Source organism: Passer montanus, unplaced genomic scaffold (genome assembly GCF_014805655.1).
Source record: "Passer montanus isolate IOZ18808 unplaced genomic scaffold, ASM1480565v1 scaffold29, whole genome shotgun sequence".
Taxonomy (NCBI): Eukaryota; Metazoa; Chordata; class Aves; order Passeriformes; family Passeridae; genus Passer; species Passer montanus.
Genome location: NW_024367596.1, coordinates 6,299,099 through 6,322,185, shown reverse-complemented (window position 1 = coordinate 6,322,185; position 23,087 = coordinate 6,299,099). Strand labels below are relative to the sequence as shown.

At 43.9% G+C, this 23,087-nt stretch overlaps 1 protein-coding gene across 1 annotated transcript in view; it reads right to left on the bottom strand.

The window, feature by feature from the left end:
• The window catches only part of LOC120504418 (calcium-activated potassium channel subunit beta-2), a 139,076-nt gene extending 120,978 nt beyond the window's left edge, over nt 1-18,098 (bottom strand). Inside the window, exon 1 of the mRNA XM_039713894.1 lies at nt 18,006-18,098. Coding sequence (XP_039569828.1) covers nt 18,006-18,043 — 38 coding nt within the window. The 5' untranslated portion in view covers nt 18,044-18,098. The remainder of the gene's footprint in view (nt 1-18,005) is intronic.
• Nucleotides 18,099-23,087: the final 4,989 nt, after the last annotated feature.

Genomic DNA, 23,087 nt, shown 5'->3' with positions numbered 1-23,087 from the left:
CGCAGCACATCTGCTGCAAAGCTGAGCCCAACATGACAGCAGGGTGGGCTCTGACTGCTCCTCCAGGGGGAGAGGGCTGAGGAGACCTGCCTGGGGCTGGGGCTGGTTTCTGGGCACTAAGCTGGGCTGCTGCTCCTGGGGGATGACCTTACAGTCAGAGGGATCTCTTCTGCCAACACCACTGCTGTGCCTCGGTTCCCTTGCTGCAGAATGAGGAGGAAGCTCTGAAGGAGAGGGATAAGCCCCAGCCCTGCCTGCTGTGAGACATTGTTATTAGCCTGCTAATGCTGACTGATATCTGGCCTCACTCCTTTGCTCTTCATCCCCGGTGACATCCAGAGGGACTCTGCAGAGCTGGTACAGCTTATTACAATATATTGCTAAATCTGGGGCTGTTGGACCTCAGCAGATTTGTTGGTTTAATTTTGGCCAAACAGCAAACTCTGAGGTGAGGATGGTTAAGGAAGATATATCCATCCCCTTGCTCTGTGAGCCAGTGGGCTGGCAGTGTGATCTGAGTGCTGCTGCTGCAGAGGTGGCTGCAGCTCCCAGAGCCCTGCAAGGCTGCCAGCCCAGGGCACCCATGCTGCAGTTTGCTGTCCTCCCTGCCACCTCTGCTGCTTCCATCACGTGTGGGGTGAGACAGGACCAAGTGGGCAAAGCAGCAGCAATGCCATCCCCATTCCCTGTGCTCCACGTCCTCCCCTGTGTTGCTCCCACAGAAGATCCTTTCCTTTCCCCCCATCATTATAAACACGGACCTTTAAGTGGCATAGCACCTTTTGTTATAACAAAGTTTCCTGCCTGTCAGGCAGAGGGATCTGCAGAGAGTTTGTTAAAGCCAAAGCCATGGGAATTAATGTCACTCTTATCTTTAGCAGTTGTCACCCCCATTGCACGTGTGAGGATTAAAACCAAAGGAGCAAAAGGTGCTTTGTGAGATACCAGAGTAAGCCAAGAAGCTGAGAAATAGCAAGAGAATGGCTCTGATTATTTTTTCATGATGCAGATATCCATTTTATGTGGTCCTGTAGTGGTTTCTGCATTTTGGAACACTTTCCTTCAATGACTATCATTCTAAATATAATTTTTTTTCTATGAGGTTGTTATTGTTAGTGTTATGAAGTGTTTATTTGTTGATATCATGCAGTTTTCCAATGTCCTAGAATTTATTATGGGTATTAGAGGTGCCAATGTTTATCCATTTTACACCTTCATTATCTGATCTAGCCCCATCATTACTCCAGATACATACAGTGGCATTATCATTGTTGTCTTGTTTCATTATAATTCCCCTTTGTTTAGTGCTTTATTTCTAAGAAATAATTTGTTAGAAAACATGCTGAAGCATAACCAGACCCCGTATTACATATGTTTGGAAGTCAGGCATTTGACAGAAAATGTCTGTGACTGAGAGGTGGCACAGCATCTGTTTTACATCAGTGCTCACAGACTGGGCCAACAAGCACAGTTAATGCCAGACCAAATTTCAGCCTCTGAGAGCCTGAAATATCTGTGGTGGATGCCCCAGTCTCTGGCATGTCCACAGGGAAGGTTCCCCCCATGTTGAATACAGTCTCTCTTCTCAGAGAATGAGTGATTTGTCATATGAATATATTCCTCACCTACAGTAAAAATGACTGATATGTGTTTGATCTTTTCCCCTTAGTTCTTCTGAACTGAGCCTCTGTGTTTTGTGAGCTTACACTCAGTGGTAGAGAGGAGAAAAGAGGAGAGAGGGGGGTAGGAAGAAATGAAAGCAGGGTTCAGCTGCCTCTGACTGAGATGGACACAGATGTCACCCTGTCATGATGGCAACTGTTAGATTTTTATGCTGAGAGGGATTTTAAGGATCAACTCAATAAAAAGTAAAGCTGATACAAGAATGCAGAACACAGAGGGGCCAGAAAGACAGCTGTGACATGTGTGACATGAGGGGACTCCTGATAAAGGAAACAGCCTGTCCACCCTGGGCAGAGAAAGTGTGCTCCCAGCCTAGGACAAATCACTGAATGTCCTGCCTGAGAGAAAGCAATGAAAAAGCTGACCTGAATCCATTTTTAGCAGAGATTGTTCTTCTGACTGAAAATGTTTTCCAGCTACAGGGAAGCTGCACTCGGCTCTGTGCAGGCTCTGCCTTGCTGGATTGCCACCAGGTCACCAGTGTGAGGTGGTGAGATGCCACCAACACTCGAGGGGGACAGCCTGGCTTTGCTCAACAGCCTGGGCTTGTTCAACAGCCCTTCCTCTGATTGCACCGTGTAGCTCATGGCAATCATTGGCCACAAGTAACACAGAGTCACAGGAGGTCTTGTAAGAGCATCTGCTGCAATAAAAGCAGATAATTGTATCTGTATTTTAGGGAAGCTGGCAGTGAGTCTCAGTTAGCAACCCCAAACACAGCCCTTCATTCCTGTTCAGGGCTGGAAGGGAAAAGTCCCAGTTTCTCAGCTTGTGAGGTGTCATTAATAAACAACCCTTGGAGAAAATACTAGAAACAGTGTTTTGGAACAAGTGACATGATTAAAAAAGTATATTTCATCCAGCAAGTAATTATCACACCCGCTGACATTTGCTAAGATATAATTCAGTGAAAAATAGAACCTGTGTTTCTGCTGTAAATTTTGGCTCAATTCCCACAGATACCAATCCTCAATCTTTAGCCAAAATTTGCTGAGGCATTGTCTGACACAGAAAATGGACTCTGAGTTCTAATGCAAAAGCTAATTACAGGAGGTACTGCAAGACAGGGCAAGAGATAATGCCTGTAGTGCTTAAGAAGATAGGGTTTGCTACCCATTCTTTTCCAGAAAAAGACCTCCCAGATATCAGTAACACTGCCTTAGATGAAGAACATACCCACAGACACATCCTACTCCAGTATTGAAAAGCATAAACTGCCTTCTCTCCTCTTCACTCAACCCCCAAACACCTGCAGCAGTACCAACAAATACCATAAAAATTAGAAATAACACTCCAGTTCTGAATGCAAAGAAGCTGGGGTATGTCTGTTCACACAGGGGGAGGTGTGAGGATTTGGCTGATAGGTGAGAAGTCAAGACTGATTCTATACAAAATAATATTTGGAAAGCCTGTCTATCTATTCATCAGGAGTGGCATCATGCCTGGGCAGAGATGGCAGCTGGGTCAGTCAGGGCAGCAATGCCCATCTTGGGACAGCAGAACATTAGTGGGGAGCATTAATGTCTCTGCAGGCATTGAGGTCTTTGGCATCAGGTCAGGATTCCCCAGGTGCCTTTTCCCTGCTCAGCACCAGGAAGCTGCACTTTGCTTTGACAGTTTTGCCTGCAGGCTGTGTGAAACTGCACAGGAATGAGGGGGCTGGCAAAGGCAGGGCAGCAGCATGATCTGGACTGGGCTGCAGGGAAGTGCTGCAAAATGCACTTTTGTGGGGGAGCTGCTCTGCTCTGAAGGCTCAGTCGGCTGTGGCAGCCATGGGAGCCAGCGGTGGCTCTGGGAGCAGCAGACATCAAGCAGCAGACATCTCCCAAACATCAAGAGAGGCACTGAGAGAGAGCTGGGACCCCCACCCAGTTCTCAGCTTCCATCACAACCCCACGAGTGACTCGGAGCAAGTGTTATCATTCCTTGCAGGGAAAGGAGAAATGGAGACCTCGGCTCTCCAGCAGGTGCAGGGAAGTTCTCCAGAGCTTTTTCAGGGAGCTGCACAGCCTGTGGTATAGAGGCTGTGCAGCTGTAAGGTGCCTCTTGCTCCCCGCTGTTTCTCCAGCACCATTCCTCATTTAGGGCATGGTTTCACATGGCAGAGCAGTGGGTGGGAGGCCATTCTGTTGTAGGTTCATCTCCATGCAGAGCTGTTGGGTGTATGTGGCCAGGACCTCTTACCCACAGTTTGATATTCCTGCTGGATTGCCTGGACACTGCTGCAGCTGGATCTATAATTCCTGCCAGGCACTATTTTCCGTATGAAGTGCCAAGAGCTAAGCATCCCAAGGCTAACAAGGCTTTTCCTCCCCTGAGGTTTTGCCTGCTGTGTCTCAGGATCACCTGTGTTGGATCATGCTCCAGAAGAGCACATTCTGGCTGCTCCCATCACTGCACCCTAGCACAGCTCTCTGCCACCCAGCCAATTCTCATGGCATGCCTGAGGCCTTCCCATCCTCTGAGCAGCAGCACACAGCTCTCACATTTCAGCATGCAAAGACCACCAGAGATCACACACAGGCATTAAAAGCACTTGTTGGAAGGAGAGTTCCCAGATGGAAAAATTAAAGAGCTGTTCTCCAAGGTTTGTGCCTGATCACACAGCATCTCTGCCCTAAGCTGAGATTAATGTTTCAAAGGAAATACAGTGTCCTGTGGGCACTTTCAGAAAGGTCCTCCAGACCACCTGAACCAGGGTAAACTTCTTGGAGGCACAGTCTTCTTGCTTCTTTCTCTGCAGTACATCCAGGAATAAATCACTTATGTAAGCCTGCATGTGCTACCAGGGGTGCAATGTGAACTTTGATAGTTCTCATTACCCAGGGACAGGGAGGTCTGGTACCCACTGTTACCATGCTAACACCATATTTGTGTGATGGTGTTGAGGGTTCATCTGGCCACAAAGAACTCATGCCAAGTCCTGCACAGCATGCAACTCACACAGGAAAACAGTTAATACAGAATATATGGATGGTGGAAAGACAAAATCCTCCTCCTCGATTGGCACAGCTGGCATGGGATCAGCTGGGTATGGAACACCTTAAATTTGTGTCCCTTGGAGCATCAGGAAAGGAGGAGCAACACCTTACCTTAATGCAAGGTGAAAATCATTGTACAGCAATAAAGTGGAAAATTGAGGCTGCCCTTGGGAAACAAGGGAATATTTGTCACTCATTTAGGAAACAGCAGGGTAGGACTTGCAGGTTGGCTAAATGTCTGAGTAAAGTTCCTGGAGGAGAAGGGATTAATGTGTTTTCTGGTACATGTTCTAATTTTCCATCACACTGTGGTAAGCTTACAGTGGTCATGACATGCTTTGTGATAGTGATCAATATCTAATTAGGCAAAATGCTAATTTGCTAATGCCTGAAGCCTTAAACCTCACTCTCCAGAGTCAGCCCCAGGTGCATTGCTGCTGTCTGTGACAAATCACTTGTGTCCTTGTCCTTGGCGTGGCAGGGTTAACTCCTATCCTGACAATGCCACTAGTCCAGTTTAACCTCTTCTTTTTCCTTTGTGTGAAAAGCTAAACTGCAGCTGTCCCTCGGTGAAAACATGAAGCAGAAGGTGATGCTCAGCTTGTCCCTGCCGAAGACGTGGAGGGATAGCTGTGCCCGGTGTGCTGGTTTATGCAAGAATTAACACCACGCTTTGAAAAGAGGCACATTTTGGTGATCCAGAACTGCTGCAGTTTCCTCCTGCATCGGGAAGAAGTTGCTGCCATGCCTTTCCCGTTTTTCCTGCCGGGAAATCCATAGCTGGTAGTATAGCAGCACCTAGAGGTGGATTCCAGGGACAGCCCTGCCCAGGGGGGTCTGCACGGAGGGGCACAGGGGGCTGGAGAGGGGCTGCCGGGTCCCAGGGACTGCAGGGCTGTGGCAAAGAGTGTCCCAGAGGATTTGGGGTCAAAGCAGAACGGACCCAACCTTCTGGTTTTTCATTGGGTCTGATAGTGTGCTCCTTATTTTCAGTGAAAGGGACACAAGTAATAGCTGTCTTGTTCAATGTCATGAATGACTACTGAAGTCAGCAATGGCTCTGGGAGACATTTCCCTCATTGAATTAATTCTGGTGTGCAAGGTTTCATTAAATACATGGAACAGATATTGACCAAATGCTGCACATCCTCTCCTAACTGCAGTTATTCCTTCTTGTCCTTTACTTATAAACTGAATCCGTACTGAAACTGTACAAGTGACAACTCACTTAAAAACTGACAGCAACTGCTCTGGTTGCAAACTCACAAATAGGAATTACTTAGCCTTCATAGAGGAAAAGGTTGTATTTTCCATCCTAAAAGTTTAAGATCAAACCTTGCCTCGGGTCTCTCCTAAGAGCCAGGAGGAGCTCTCCTGCACTCCAGCCCAGCTCTGTAACTACAGGGCTATTCTCTAATCTCTTATTCCTAAAAGCCATTATTCTATAAACGTGATAAATAGACTGCTAGAAGTGTTTAGTATTGAATATACCCAAAGCATAATTATTCCAGCCTCTCTTGGCAGCAGAAACATTACTCTTATGGCAAAGATGAGGAAACAGGGGCACAGTGCTTTGTCCAAGATTGTAGGACTGTTCAGCCCTGGGCTGTGGCTCCAGGTCAGCCCTGTGAACTGTGTTCCAGTCAGTGCCAGCTACTGCCAGTGAATTAAATAATAGCTCAGTGGAAGAGGAAAATGAGGCAGTACTGCTGAGGAAGACAAGGTATGGTTTTCAATGAGATTTGAAAATTGAGACAGGAGTTGATTAGGTTGATATCACTGTGCAATCTAGAGATGTTAAACAACCAGCTCTCCACAGCTGGGCTGGTGGGAATATTGACCAGGTGGAATTACTCCTCCTGAAATGCAGTTACCTGCTAGTGCTGCAGTGCTGCCTGGAGGGGGTTATTCTGTCATGGGAGGGAAGAAACAAACCTTTCCTTCTCTGACCCCCAAAATCTTAGGAAAACCTGGTACAGGTTATTAATTAAGTAACACAGTACTTAATTTTTCCTTGACTGCTTTGCAAAGAAGATAATGCCAGAGGAACAATGGAGACACAGTGAAGGAGAGAAAGTTTATAGGGAAAAACTATTAACAGTATAAGGAACACATCTATAGTGTCAGGCCACATCTACTCTGGGATGGGAGAAATTGAAGAAAAGACAATATTTGAGTTTGCTGAGCCCCTGAGCGTGATCCCTCCTGCCCCTGGCAGAAGCTGTGCCTTGGCTGTGGTTCAGATGGGCTGCATGGAGGAGAGACCAGGAGGCAAAACCCCTGGCCTGTGCTTGCTCTGCAGGTTGAATACAATGGGGCAGATCACTGAAATCCCTTTCCAGACTGTAGGGAATGTCAGGTGGCAACAGGGCAGTGACACTGACAGAAGGCTGAGAACTGCAATGAGCTGGCAAGGGGTAGGGAGAGACAAGGGTGTGCAAACACCACACCCTAAATGTGCAGGACATAAGACAGAGAGGGAGGATTATGGATGCTGAAACTTTTGAAATGCTAGCTGTCCAAGGATATCTATCTTTGCTCTGATGCTCCCTCTCCAAGTACATTATTAATGTTTGCTACATGAAATCCAATTCTGGCTGACTGACACCTATCAAACAAGGCACACCATGAATTGCGTATCAGCCTGGTGAACTGAGGAAGAAAAAAATAAGTCCCCATTTCTGAAAGCTGTCTTTAAAAAAATTGAACCCTACACAAACAAAAATACCAAACAAGCTGCCTGTGTATCTCATGCTTTACAGCTGTATATCCAAATACAGCTGCTCTCTACTCACACGTCTGCTAGTTCTGCCTGAGTTAATGGGGTACCTGGAGCCCAGGAGGGGTTCCCTCATGTGAATCCTCTGCAGTTCACATTATGAAGTATTGTCTGCAGCGATATTTTATATTTTTATAATACAAAAATTACACACCACGCTGTTCTCCATAATGGCCCAGTGGGATGAGTGAGCAGAATAGGGTTGCACCACTAGTGGAAGTTTACCCACTCCTTTCCAAAATGGAAAACCATATTTTGTTTGAATGGAATTGCTTAGGGACTATTTACAAACCAGCTCCCAAGGATTTGGAAAAATTTGCTACAACTTTATTTGGTTGCAGTATGGTCTCTGTCAAAGCACCCAGCCTCTCTTGTGCCCTGCTCTGCCTTTAATGCTGCTGGAATCCTGTTTCCTCTGTGATGAGGAACCTGCAGGGAGCAGAGGGGTTCCTTGCTCTGGCTGCTCCCAGGGATGCTCCTGCTGTCCAGGAGAAGCCTGGCCTCTGGGAGGTCTGGAAATGGCTCTGCCTGGGGTGCTTGGTGGCCCAGGGAGACATGGCATATGGACTTGGAGACAGGTACCAGAGGCTTCATGGAACACCAGCAGGATTCCTGGATGGCTGTGCACAATGGTGAATTTACACAGATTTTCTGCTGCCTCAAAAAGGAGAACAGGCAGAGAAGCAGGGACGAGGGAGGAAAGGATCAGCACTGATTAAGCTGACAGTTCTGCTAATGTCACTGTGGACACAGCCACTTTCCTTTCCTTTGCCAGCAGCAACTGCAATAATAAGATGCAGAGGGAGAAGGAGGGAACGTTGCTGCTCACAGTGCTGCTGGCAGTATTTAGATGAGAATCTGGTGCTGTGATGGATGGCCACGATGCAAAGATACATAGTGATCAGTGCTCTGGAAATGCAGGCAGATTAAGTAGGACTGTGCCTGACTGGTCTGAAGGTGACTCTGCAGAGAGCCAGTGGTTAGATGCTAATCTGTTTTTGCTCCCCACAAATAATATTTGTGCAGAACTCACAACAGTCCTTGCAAATATGTTGTCAGGTGCTGCTTTCTCACTTTGGCCTAGATCTGCTCGCTGGGCTCTGGGGTTCACAGACAGAGAACTTGTTTGGTCCTGACAATCAAGGTGCACATCAAGGCTGGGCAGAGCAGAGTGATGCAGCTGGCCTGTCTGCTGCCCCTGGTCCTGCACCCAGTGTCCCCAGGCTGGGGAGGCTGGCTGAGTGGCACTCTTGTCTCACCATGGTCTGCCGACAAACTCAATTCTTGAGCTCTGTGCTGTTCTATAGGAGCCTTTTTCCTCATTTTAACTTCCTTCTGGCAGCTGAGGAGGGTTGATACAGCTCTGCCCAAGCACCTCTGGCTTCAGGGTAAGGCAGTGTGTTCCTGGTGGGTCTGGAATGTGCTTACAGGATGTGTGAGATGGGACAGTCTTTGTCAGATTCACAGACACCAGTTAGGACTGGATTGAACAGGGATTAACCACGAGTGAGGAGTGTGAATCATGGTGACTGTGCCCTGAACCTGTATCAAGCCTGGGGAATTAAATGAAATATTTTTCCACCCACAGCTTTAGCCCTAAACCACTGCTTTAGAAAAGGAGGAGGGTGATGTAGAAATACTGTCCAGGCTGGTTGGTGTTATCATTATCATCAGCACATGGGTTTGCACACTGAGTTTAATTGTAGTTACTAACAGTGGCCACCAAATCTTGTACCTCACACGGTGGCTCTTAAGTCTCACATTAGGCTGCTGAACTGGGATTTAGGGCTCATTCCATCCACTTTCAAGGACAGATTCAGATTAAGTAGGAGATGTTTCTGGTTTTATAAGCTTCATGTGTATTTGGCAAAATTAGCTGTGATGGGTAGCTCTGAGAAGAACCATTTGTATAAATACCCAGATATCATTATTTGGATCCACATCTCCAAGGTCATTATGAAGAGGTAATCTTTGCCATCTTTCAAAACACCAAGTCAGGCTATTTCCAAGCAGGTTTCTTCTTGGAAATGAGTATAAAACTTTAGTTTTAATTCTGTAGTAGTTAAACTGAAAATTATTAACATCTCCAACACTAGACTTCACATATAGGGCACTGTGGGTATCGATCTCATGTCTCCACTTAGCCAGGGGCACTGTCTTTGCTGCCTCTTTCATCCAAGGACAAAAGGAATTTGTTAGGATGGCAAATGTTCTCCCATTCTTGCAAATTAGCATTAGAGCATCACTACAGAAATATTCCATGCTATCTGGATTATGGCAATTAAATTTCTGTCAATGAAAGCTGGTTTCTAAACTAATATTTAAAGAAGATGAGAGAGAGATGTCTACATGAGGGGCATTACTAAACAGATTTCAGTATTTATTTTTCTGACAGAGATTCTGTTTCTCCTGAAAGGATAATGTACATCTATCTTGCAAGGAGTTTCCTTAGAGGGTTTAAATGAAGAGTGAAGATTTGAGAACAAAGTGAAAATGGAAGAAATATACTGCCACAGGAAGATCAAAAATGAGGCACTTGGGGCTTCAGAGAGTTATCATTAATCCCCTCCTGCCCAGAGGGCATTCCTATGTGACCATCAAAGTGACACACATGCAGCAGTCTGGCAGAGTGCCACATCTCTGGGTTTGATGGACTTTGCTCTGGGGATGGCTAAACCTCCAGCTGTTCAGAATGGCAGCTTGTTTTCCTCAACAAATTCACTCCCATGTTTATCTGACCTATCTGGAACCACGAAAGGCAATTATAAATAATTTAAATTGTATTTTCAACACCTTTTCCTCACCAAAACCTGGAAACACAAGCAGCCATCAAAACCTGAAAGCTTGTCCTGCCTGAGCACAGCTTTGCCTTTAGATTAGGATCAATGTCAAGCCTGGGTTGTACTGCCCAAGGTTGCTGTTGTAGTTGTGGCTTAACAAAATGTGTAATAATGTTCACCTTATTAATATGGGGGGGAAATGCAGGTGTGTGTCTGTCTGGTGTGCTGATAAGGCTCTGAGGGTGACATTTACCCCCAGGACAGCACAAAGAAGTCCCTGGCTGGCTCTGTGAGGCAATACTGCCCGAGCATGGCAAAACCACATATTTCAAATAGGTAAAAGGAGGCAAAGGTCAGAAATGTACTCCAAGAGGCAAAGGGAGCTCTTCTTCAGAGTGAGGAGGAGCTCAGGGATAGAGCTGAGGTCTCACTGAACCAGCAGTGCCTGAAATGGTTTGGTTCTGCTCACCTCATTAGCTCGGGCATTCTACAAACCAAGGGATTTAGAGCACTAAAAAACAGTTTAATAGTAACTGACAAAATGTAAGCATTGATTTTGAAAATGCTGCACAGGTAGGATGAAAGAGCAGCTATGTGATGGATGACAGAGATGTGGGAAGCACTTGTTTGGCTTTGTTTGGGTTGAGTAAAAGATGAGAGAGAGGGGAAGAAAAGGATCTCGTAACAGTAGCATGAATATGAACAGTGTGAGACACACTCAGACCATATCACAAATTCGGAGCCTCCTTCCCCACCCTGTGCAGCTGCACACAGATACAGGGATGGTTGCTAAGACAATATCTGATGCCTGCAGATAAAATGTTTATTTGCTTTTATATAAAAAGCGAGCTGGAAGTACAGCTCATGATTGCAAACTGGGAAAGAGGACAGATCTTTTCAAAGCTACTGCCAATCCCCTTACAAGGACAAGACTTGACTCCTGCATGTTCTTTGAAGAGGACCCCGTGACTCAACATGTGGATAGCTTTTATATAAAAAGCGAGCTGGAAGTACAGCTCATGATTGCAAACTGGGAAAGAGGACAGATCTTTTCAAAGCTACTGCCAATCCCCTTACAAGGACAAGACTTGACTCCTGCATGTTCTGAAGAGGAGCCTGTGACTCAACACGTGGATCTGGACTGAATTGCATTCACAGGTTTTTATTCATTGTGACTCCTAAGATGCAAAAATAAGAGCCTTTCAAAAAAAATAATTTAAAAGACACCAGGGGGTGATGTTAAAAAACTACCAACAAACCAACCCTTCTGAAATAATGGGAACAACTGTACATATTTCTCAGCAGTGAAAGAACTAAAACTCAGGTGTATTCTGACTCAGATAAATCTTAAAGTTTCCCCTGTGTACAATCGAGAAAAAAATTGGAGAAGGGCTGATGTGAGGAGATCAAAGTTTCCTCTCCAGATGAGGACTTGGCTCTTCTTGCTCAAATACACTTATTTTCAAGACTATTTGCTTTGTGATAGCTCTAAATCCAGGGCTTTCAATCTCTTAACAAAACTCCTGAGCACAGTAAATGCATTGAAATAGGATTCAGGGGAATATCACTGGAGTCAGCAGGAGCTGCTGCTGCAAGGGATTCCACCCTGTGTGGGTGAGAGTGGAATGGGAGATGTTTCCTCTCCCTTTGCTCCTTTTCCCAGTGCTACCAGTAACACACAGACCAGTGCTGCATCGTTTCCAAGCAGCCTCAACACCTGAAACTGTCCAGGCAGGCAAGGCCAGGACACCAGCAGGAATTCAGGGTTAACTGCATTAACCTGGCTCATGTTTGAGCACGCTGATAGCAGCCTCTCAAAAGAGACCAAAGTTCTCAGGGCTCAGCTGGAGGATAAGGTCAGGAATTGACATTTTTTATAGTAGTTTTTAGAACTTCCTCCTCCAAACATATAGATGAAGTCTACTCCCTCATTTAAAAGTCAATATTGTGACAGGAATTCTAATGCAATGAGGAATATGTGCCACAAAAGCAGTATCACAGACTAGGGTAGGCAACTGGGTATTTTCTACAGAAGCTGTGAAATGGATACTTTTTGTATGCACAACCTTTCTGTTGTGGGGAGAGATTTCAGCTCTTCAGTTGTCTGCAGACACAGACAACAACTGGCCATGCATGGAGCCTGTTAGCTCTCCTCCAGAGCTCGTGGCTGCTCATGAGTGCAAACAAAACTGTCCAAACTGGCCTCATCTAAGCCAGTCTCCATAATTTTTCTTGTTTGTTGACTGGCACAGGGCCAGCTGTCTAGTTAGTGAGACAGAAGCATTAAGGTAGAGAAATCATAGAAAAGAAAGACTGGGAGGCCCCTCAGGGGTCACTTGGTCCATCTACTGCCCCATGGCAGGTTCTGCTTTACCTGCACCACTTCTCTGTTTTGCCTAACCTGTTTTCCAAAATAATTTCCTGAATTCCCAAATCACACATCACTTCACTAGGCATAAAGTGAAAGGTGTTCTTCATGAAAAATAGAGCTGCTCAGCCAGCAGCTTCTCTCCAGGGTGTTAGTCTGGTGTACAACACCCACTGCATGGTGTCCTAATGCAATCAGGAATCACGCTGATCCTTTGGGGACATGCAGATCTCAGGACTGGGAAATGGAAGATACAGGCTAACATTTGCCTATGGGATTGTTTTGGTAATGTGCATAGATGAATTTTGGCTGGGTGGGGTTTTTGGTCTGGAGTATTTATGCAGTTGCCTTTAATACCTCAACTGGAACAAAAGGGATTAGGCACACACTGAGCAGCTCTCAGGCAGTGCTCATCAGTGATCTCATCGAGGTTACTCTCCTCTTGCTTTGCCTTCCCAGGGTATAAGGTAAAATTGGACTAACTCCCTGTTTGGTTCATCCTCCTCTTGTCCTTTTGCTTTTCATCCTTGAGCACATTTTTATGGGTTATTTTGTGGGGCCATGTTTATGCACACAAAAGCAACACACGTTTTTGTGTGCATAAACATGGCCCCACAAAAGGAACTCACCAGGCTCAGTGCCACAGTCACTGGGAAAAGGTTGCTGCATGTTCCACAGGGAGCCTCTTCCACACTTAAAATCCAGGGACTTCTCCCCAGGACCTACTGGGAATGGCACCAAACCTGTTCCTGCAACCCAGCATCCCACCAGGGCTGTCAGCCTGGCACCATCACAGAGCTCATACCAGTCAGTGCCAGAGCAAGAGAAGCATTTAAAGATGCCACCAGCACATTATGGATTTTTAAAATTGCTTTTAATATCTAATGTCCACATCTTAATCCCGGTAAAATAGCTGAGCTCCTAAACAATCTTGTAGGGACTGTGAGTGGGTGGAAAGGAGGAATGTTTGTGAATGGATGTGAGGAAACAGCAGGGAGATTTCACAGAAGAGGCAATTGAGAGCTAATCCCAGGCTCTGCTGTGTGACAGTGCCTCTGAATGCTCTTATTTACTGATGAGCAGCAATTGACTGAACTGTACTATTTCTATGTTTTAAGAATTTTTCCAAAACTGCATACCTCACAGGAGTGTGTGGGACAAACTGGCAATGGAAAGGAGCAATTCTAAAGTAGTTAACAGGCCTGACTGTCATTTTTGTTCTGCCTGTATATGTAAAGCTTTATAAAAGTAGTTTTAAGGAAAATGAGAATCAACACTCTTGAGCTTACATTGTCTCTTACAATTTGAGGAGCTAGCACAAATCTTTCATTCCCTTCTTGACTTCATGGAATACAAATCAGAGAATATTATACTTTAAAAAAATAATTCTGGTCTGGCTAACAGCAGGAAAATCCATGATTCCAGTGATGGAAAGTAACAGTACAAAACTTACTGATTCATATCAGGTACTGCAGGTTTACCATCAATTCCTGATTTGCCAGCAGCTCTCTACATTACTGGGACTTCACAGACTCATATTCCAGTATTTTCCTAGACAGAAGATTCCTAATTTGAGAGACTTGGCTTGGTGTTGACCAGAAAAACAATCTCTTCTCTGGCAGATCAAAGCAGAGCAGACACACACCACTTGCTTCCTAGCCCAGGACTTGTAGAGTTTCACTTTTTGGCATCACTTCAGAAGGTTTAAGATTAGAGAAGGATGTAAGTCAAAAGATTTGAGGCTCTGAGGACTCATTGCACTGCAATCTGGGTGTTTGTTGTTTGGGTTTTGCTGATTTTATTTATTTATTTATTTACTTATTGTTTATATATTTGTTTTCTTTTTTTTTGAACCTTACGCAAAGTACTTAAATGAGGTGGAATTAGAGACAATGCCAAATTGCTGGCCCACCACTTGTTATCTTTTTCTCCCTACAAATTATCCTCCTGTTTGAGAATTGCTCTTGTTTGAGGAGATTTATCTGCGTGTAGCTTTTGTTGGGGTATTTTACACTGCTCTGAGAATAAGGCCCCAAAGAGAAATTTGAGAAAGAAGAAATTTCTGGGGTTAGAGGAGTTGAGCTAAAATACTATTTTCACATTCAGAACATTCACAGATGCCTTTAATACCATACATCCAAAAGAGAAGCACATCTACCAGGGAGTTACCTTTGCCACTATTTCTCAACAAATCTCCAGAAACTTTTGGTTATGCAAGAAACACAGAAGATTTCCCCCACTTTTTAAAACATCCCAGTATAATCAGAAATAAATAGATTACTGTTAGTTTCAACATAAATTCATGCTGTCCAGAAATAAGATGGGAGAAAAACCTTTTAGGTAAAAGCAGAAATTTCATTAAGAAGCAACATGTGAAACACTTTCTTTGTTAAGCATAATTAGCAGTTCAAAGACACTTGCCTTTCAAAGTGTCTGCTTTGATTCCTGTCAGATGCAGAGGCAGTGACATATGACACGACATTCATCAACTAACTCTCAACATAAAATGATGTGATGATTTTTCTCTAATTGAGGGGATGGGAAAGCAAGCCCTTTTTTTTTAAATGAGTTTGAGAAATAATTTAAATGGCTTCCAGATCTCCAGCAGCAGGTAGTAAAACACTGGATGGAAGATTTTCAAATTCAGTTTTTGCCCATTCCAAATATTTCTCTTTTAGAAGTATTTAACTTCCTGACATGTCAAGTATTACTTATAGGAATGGTTTTCTCCTGTTTTTAAGACATCTCCTGTTCGAATTTGCCTGCTGACTTCAATTTGCTATTCTGACAGCTTTCTTTGAGACGAGGTGGCTCTTCTGAAATGTATTCCAGCTGAGAGGTTTCAAAGTAGTTTCATTTTATTTTTGATCTTCCTGTGACTATCAAGTCCTATGCTGGCCTTTTCTTTTTTCTAGTTGGCTGCTCTGGTGTTTCTTTCCCTTCACTCTCCACTGACTCCCCAGCACATTTTTATTTCACAGGTGGATATTTTGTGTACTGTTTCTCAGATGCTATTTTTCTTAACCTCTGGATTCTGCAATTCACATGATTCTGCTTCTTTTCTAGTTGGCTGCTCTGGTGTTTCTTTCCCTTCACTCTCCACTGACTCCCCAGCACATTTTTATTTCACAGGTGGATATTTTGTGTACTGTTTCTCAGATGCTATTTTTCTTAACCTCTGGATTCTGCAATTCACATGATTCTGCCTTTTTTTTTTTCAGAGTAGAATAATTATTGAAATAGTTGGAAATAACTAATGTAATAGCCAGCTAGAATAACTCAGTAGCAGAAGGACTTGTGAGCATGAACAGCTCACAGCAGAAATCCAAGGTCTGTTCTCCAGCTGAGAGCTCAGGAGAGAAGGGGTGACTGGTCCTACATCACCTTGATGTGGCTTTGATGGCTGCAATAGGTTATTTCCATGTGCCCAAAATCTGCCCCTTCAGATTTTACACAGGCTGTGGGCAGCATTTCAAGCTGTTCAAAAAGAGAAACTGAAAAGCCAGTAGAAATATTCCCTTACATAAAACCAAGTTGTGAAAATAACAATTTAGATTATTTTAAATTCTTTTCTCTCTGTCTGTGGTTCAAGGTTTTAGACACAATCCAGGCCTCCCTTCTGGCTTTGTTCCTCACACAGGATTTTCTTTCTGTTCCCTTGTACCAAGTGTGGGGCTGCCTGTGTTTTTGTCTCAGTGTAGCATATGAAAAGCAAAGTTCTGCAGCAAGAAGTGTCCTGGAAGCCTTGGTGACAGCAAATTTTGGAAAAGCAACTGTTCAAAGCTGCTGCTTTGTGTGGAGTGACTCAGCTGTCTGGGCCTGGGTTTGCCAACAAAAAGGCAGCTAAACTCAGAGTTTCCATGAAACCAGTGAGCAGTCACACTGTCAGCTCTGGTACAGACATGTGAACTCTTCATCAGCTGCAGGGAACCCTTTGCTGTGGAGAGGGATGAATAAAGCCAGAGCACTGCATGAACACCCAGTCAGGGTGAAGGAGCCTTGGGTCTGCATGGGACAGGAGGGAGAAGCCAGAGGCAATGACCAACAGAAAGACAATTTTTATATCTCCTGTTTGAGGCTGTCCCTCTCTAACACCCTTGCTGAGTCAGAGTCCCCCCAGAAGTTACATTTCCTTCCTGCACCAAAACACAACTTTGCTTTCTGGTACTTTACAACATGAGGGAGAAGTGTCTGCTCTCTGTGAACTGGAGAGGAAACCAATCTAAAAATTCATTGATTCTACATTATTAAAATTGTCTGTTGATTCTGCACTACATCAAATATTTTAGGAATATGTTCATTCTGTTTCATATACGAACTGGCCCTGTGGTCTCTGACCTACAGTTGTTTGCTAACAGTATTTTCCTAGAAAACTTTTACATAGACATAAGATTGAATTATCAGCAAACAGGAAATAATAATGTTTTCTTTCTTGGAAGTAGAGTTGGGAAACCTGGCTTCAAACCCCATGAAAAAACAGTGGGAGACCAACAAAACATAGGTGTGCAGGCGAAATTAACATAACCTAAAATTTTGATATTAGAAATACTCATTGAACAGTACAAAAAAAATCTATCTCAGTGAATTTCAAGATTCTTAAAAGATAACTTAGAAGGAAGGTGTGTCAAGAATATTAAGTCTGTAATTGCCTATTTTTGACTCATGTGGAGTCTTGTTTGTACAACACAGAATCATTTTCATCCACCCAGCTGCCAGGATGACAACCCTGTGAGTAAAAAATCTGCATGTCATCAAATCCCATCCAGAGTAATTTTCCTTTAAAGACACCATTTTAATTTATCTCAAAGTCCAGCTTAGCTCTCAGTACCACATTTATGCCAGTACCACCAAACTGTACCAGCATTACAGGATTATGAGCTGGGATCACTTACCCTGTCAAGTCTGCTTTCACACTGACACTTCCAGCAGGGTAGGTGCTATATTTTATTAGTTACAGAGATTCACTGTGCATCCAGAAGCTGCCCTCTGCACCCTGCTTTTACAGCAGGATTCAGTACAGCTGAGGAAATACAACCTCTGCATTATATATGAGGTGCAGGAGGTGATGGGAGCAGGGTAAATGCTCTCATCAGGTGTAGAGTGCACAGGGAGCCACAAGCACAGGGACACTGCAGGACCAGGGGAAAGGAGGAGGGAAAATGTGCTTGAGTCTGCCAGGAAGGCCCAGGAATCCCTGCTCAAAGGACTTCTGTCCCAACCAACTCTGTAATCCCTACCCAAGGCCTGGATGCAATTACAACTCCACTACATTTCCATGCCTGACTTCGGTTAAATTCTCAACACCGCAGCCAAACAGGGGGAAAACCCCCAAACAAATCCAAAGTCCTAGTTGCTAATAACTTCTGAACAGCAAACCAAGAGCAATCCCCCAGCCCAGGGTGGTTTTTACTCACCTCCATTTGTCTCGGGGATATTTAAGGCAGAGGCTCATTTTTGTCCTGCAGACTCCGTGCTGCTGCTCAGGGTTATTTTGCCAGGTCGTAAAAAGGCTCCTGAGCAAAAGGAAGAGGAAAGCAACACGTAAAGCAAACACAGAAGCCCAAGAGGAAAGCTACACCCTACAGAGCAGCACTAATAGCAACGGGAGACTCGGAAGGAGAGAACACTCCCAGTTAGTAACTTTTTCCATCGATACATCTGTTACAAAACAATTTAGCTGCGAACTTCTCTTCCTTCTTGCAAGCGAGGCTTTGCTATAGAGGAGACCTCTCCAGCCTCAGATAAACTAAGTGATGAATATGGGGTTTTTTGGGGGTTTTTTTTTTTGTTTTTTTTTAACCAAGTAAGCAAATTATTGAAATATAAACTAGAAGCTCAGCTGACTGCTTTAAAAATACACTGCTAAGCAGTAATTATGACAAGGTGCATTTGTCCATGTTATAGAGGAGACCTCAGAGACCTCAGATAAACTAAGTGATGAATATGGGGTTTTTTGGGGGTTTTTTTTTTTGTTTTTTTTTAACCAAGTAAGCAAATTATTGAAATATAAACTAGAAGCTCAGCTGACTGCTTTAAAAATACACTGCTAAGCATTTGTCCATGCTTCAGGGTTGTTTTTAATTCAAAAGTCTTCAACAGAAGCAGAGTCTTATTTAAAATAACCACATATGGGAGTTTCTGGCCAGCGAATGCAGCAGAGGTGAATGTTCAGATGATTAATAACTTAATTTTTTAAGAGCTTGATGGGCAGATGAGGAAAATATGCCAAACTGTCCTTGCCTCGAGAAGGATTTTAGTGCCAAACCAGAACTGCAGTGAGAAGGAAAACTCACGATTTCACCTCTAAAGACTTTCAGGGTAGGGAGATGTGTGGAGGGGCAGAGGGATTTACTGCAGCAGCAGAAGCTGCTGGGCCCAGCTGTGTTTTCACATTCTTGTCTCAGTGGATTTGAGCTTCTCCAAGAGCCAGGGCTGCTCCTCGGTGTGGGTCATAGGGTAGCCACGTGTGTGAGCCCACAGAGGCAGTGTGGAAACTTTCGTGCTGACAGGCAATGTGTGGCTTGGAAGAAAAAACAAACAATTTGGTTTGAATTAAAAAAAAATTGACACGTACATCTTGCCAAATGTTAGTCAGAGAGGAAAATGGAAGAAATAACAAACAATTTGGTTTGAATTAAAAAAAAAATTGACACGTACATGTTGCCAAATGTTAGTCAGAAAGGAAACCTGATGGATGTATTGTGTATGAAAATTCCCAGGGTGCAGCAAATTCATTTGTTTTCCAAGAACCAGTATCAGGTTCTTCCCTTGCCTCAGAATAAACCTGGAACTACTTCAGGGAGGTTGAGAGAAATTAAGATTCCATTCACCAGGGTAAATGAAGTCTGCCTTGAGCACAGAGCCAGAAAATGCTGTGTGCAGTAACAGAGGTGTGAAAGAACTGCTGCAGGAGCTATCCTATGAAATGTAATATTGAGCCCCACCCCTGAGCCCCTGTAACCCTGTGACATCTTGCTTTGTTGTTTTCCATCTCCATGGGCTGGTGGACTTTTTAAAAGCTGTGAATTATGTGAGGAGACACCCAGCTCATAACGAGGTGATAAGGCAGATCATGGGAGAAAGGAGTCATCTGCTTCCCATCTGGAATACTAAAAGACCTGAATCCACTTGGTTCCCAAATCTCCTCAGACCCAAAGCAGCAGGTGTGCCTGTGCCCTTCCTTGGTGCTCCCTGAAAACTGCAGTCAGCATCTCCTCCAAGGAGATGAAGGAGTTTTCCTGTATCAGGTTCTATCAGCCATGAGATAACCTAAAAGCCTTTCCATCCACATTGCCAAGGTAAGGGATGGCCCTGGGACACAGGCTTAGGAGGGACAGAAGTGTCCCCAGCCCTGGGACACAGGCTCAGGAGGGACAGAAGTGTCCCCAGCCCTGGCTTGCTTGTGTCCAAGCTGAGAGCTGCTCCCTGGGCAGGAGTACCCTGCATCTGCCCCTGCCACACAGTGGTTGTGCAAACTCTAGAGCAGCAGCTGGCCAAGGGTTGAAGACTGAGGACTGAAAACACTGTACAAGAGGTGAGAACTGATTTTGGAGGGCAGGACAATTGACCTACACCACTAAATCCCCTGTGTATAAATCCAGACTTCTAGAAGAACATAGAACCCTGTTTTTTTAGTCTTTTTGGATTATTCCTTTAAGAATGTTCCTTTTGGCCTGGCACAACATGGAGTGACATGACAGCACACTTTCCCCTCCTTTATAATTTTCTCTCAGAAAGAGCATCTGGCCTTGCTGCCTTTGTAGCTGGTTGAAAGCTTGACATGTCAACTCTGAATAATTGAGCCAGGTTAATGGTAGAACATCATTTACAAGCCTCCCAGCATATAAATTTGTTGGTACAGCTGTTTGGAGTAATTGCCAGCAATGGATTTTTGCTTTCTCACTATTCACAGAGCTGGTCACCTTATGAAGGAAAATCAGGGGAGTACATCCAGCACAATTATATTTAAGCTACTGGCTTTCAGAGGGCCTTTGAAGCAAAATATTTTCTTCCTCTTTATCAAAGCAGAACTGCCAGAAGCATGGGTAAATTCTTAGGTACCAAACCTGGCTCTGTGTACAATAAGGAAAGGTTTACAGTCAATCTAGGGGTTGGTTACTACTCAAAATACTGAAATTGTCTTGCTGTCCCCTCTCTGTATAATTCTATACATTAATTTTATCAATATTTGAACGGGACATATATTTAGCTTTTTTAATTAATTAAAATTAATTGTATAATTACATCTCAGTGTGTACACTCCCCTTTTATCACTGTATTGCCTCTGGGGATTGCCTTTGACTTTTGATGTTTTAAGTATGTCCATTTACCTTTCTTCCCCTATCTGTTTTCAGGATATTTTATTCCGTATTTAAAAGACAGACCCAGAACACCCTCCACTTCACTTTTTCTTCAAGAAAATCCCCTTCACATGATAGTTTTGTGGTGCTTGACTATCTGTGCTTTCAGAGAAGAATAGAAGTTGTGTTTCAGCACTTACAGAAATTCCCTCTTACATTTTATTCATGGTTTAAAGTATCTGGATATTCTTATTGATAGAAACAGCTGAATGGTTTTGAGTCCTGTTAACTTGACCTCATAGTAATTCATAGCAGATGCATCACAAATTAATTATATGTTCTGGGAAAAAAGATTCCCTATCATCCCTTCCTCTGGTTGCTGCCATTTAATTTCACTGGTGCATCTCTTGTTGATGTTGTGTGAGACACAATAAATCTTTACAGTCTCTTTTCTGTCCATTGTTCATAAACATCTGTTGGTGTCAGTTTTAATTTACTTTCCCCTTCCACTAAATTTTATTTGATATGTATCCTCACTAATGACTTCTGCATGTTAACAAGTGATCTTGCTCCTCTTCTCCACTCCTGTTTTATGGTTTGTCAACAGGGGATTCTAGCAGAGACAGCACTATTAAAAACATGAGTGTGGGAAGTGGAAAGGGCTGATGTAATGCCCTAATTCCAGGTGGGAATGCTGTGCAGGATAGGGATGTATCCCCCTGCAAGCCCCACCTCAATGCCTTTGGTGCCAAATCCTCCTGGCAGCAGATCCAAATGCATGCTAAAATGTGGAAGAGCCATGAAAACTCTGAACACCTTGGAAGGCCTTACCTGCAGGGATAACTTCCAGGGCAGCCCCATCTGCTCAGTTCTAAGAATTTCAGGGATGTTTGATTAGTCTTAAGCACCCTTACAGAAAAAATAAAAATGTAATAATAAGGAAATCTTCAGTTGGCTAAAATGAATGTAAATAGATAGCGAGGATAGTCAAATGCAGATTTGCAAGAACCTGCAAAATCCTAACAGAGAATTTGCTGTCAGAACAATTCTCTGGAGGTTTCTGGGGCCATCCATCCTTGGGAGTTTAAATGTGACCTACCTAAAAATCCTGTAATGAAGTGGGCTTGAGGACATGACGTGTCATCAAAACCACCAATTAAAACAAAAATCACAGTCTGGACTCTAGTGGATAGGCCACCTTTGCATAACCTGGAAAGAGACCATAAATAAATATACAAATGACATATAAACATGACATATAGAAATTATATTTGACAAATAACATGTTTCTGCTACATTTCCTGAGCATTTCTGATAAAAAACAGGACCCAGAACCAGAACTTTAAAAATGCAGTTTGTTTCATGTAAGAGCAGCAAAAGCAGCCAAGCAAACACTTCCAGGGATTAGGTTCATAAAAGGAATGATGTGTTTCATGGAAATAACGTTTAGAACAGCTGAGAAGTGTTCTAAAGAAGTGACCCTGGCCCAGAGGCTATTCTAAGATATTGGGTGATTCCTCATGAAGCCAAATTTCCTGGGAAGTTGTGAACAATGTTGAGTGGTCATAAGATGTAGCCTCACCTCCTCTGGATAAAAAACACTTAAACTCACACACTGTTGGGTTACATTGGGAAGGGGAAGGCATATTTCCAAACCCAGTCAGTACTTCACTAAAATTCCCTTTGGTGATACATATTCACTCTGGGATTTTGTACCCAAGAGCATATAACTTAACTGGGATCCTTGCTGAGTCCCTCCCAGCTCTGTCTGTGTGTCTGTCTAGTCTGTCTATCTATCTTGACAGGGGAAGGAAACATAGGCAGTGTAGGAGTGGGAGGGAAGCAGTTCTGGGCAGTGTCTGTTATCCCAAATTTCAGCAATGCCAGCCCTAAATGTGAGTTGGTGTGTGCTGCTCAGGTGAAAACCAAACCCAGTACCCTGATGGCTTGGACTCACCTCTCTCATGAAACACTACCTTGGAGGAGGCCTACCCAGGTAAATTTTGCACCTTGTTTTGCAAACTTTTAATCGGCATTGCTGTGCAAGATCTCTCCTTGCAATTTCCACCCTACAAGGGGTGCATTTTAATAGGGAGGAAACTGAATCCTGTAACTCAAGCTGTCTGTGATGTGAATGAGTAAACCATGGGAAAACATGAGAGGAAACATCAGCTACAATATGAGAACAAACAAACA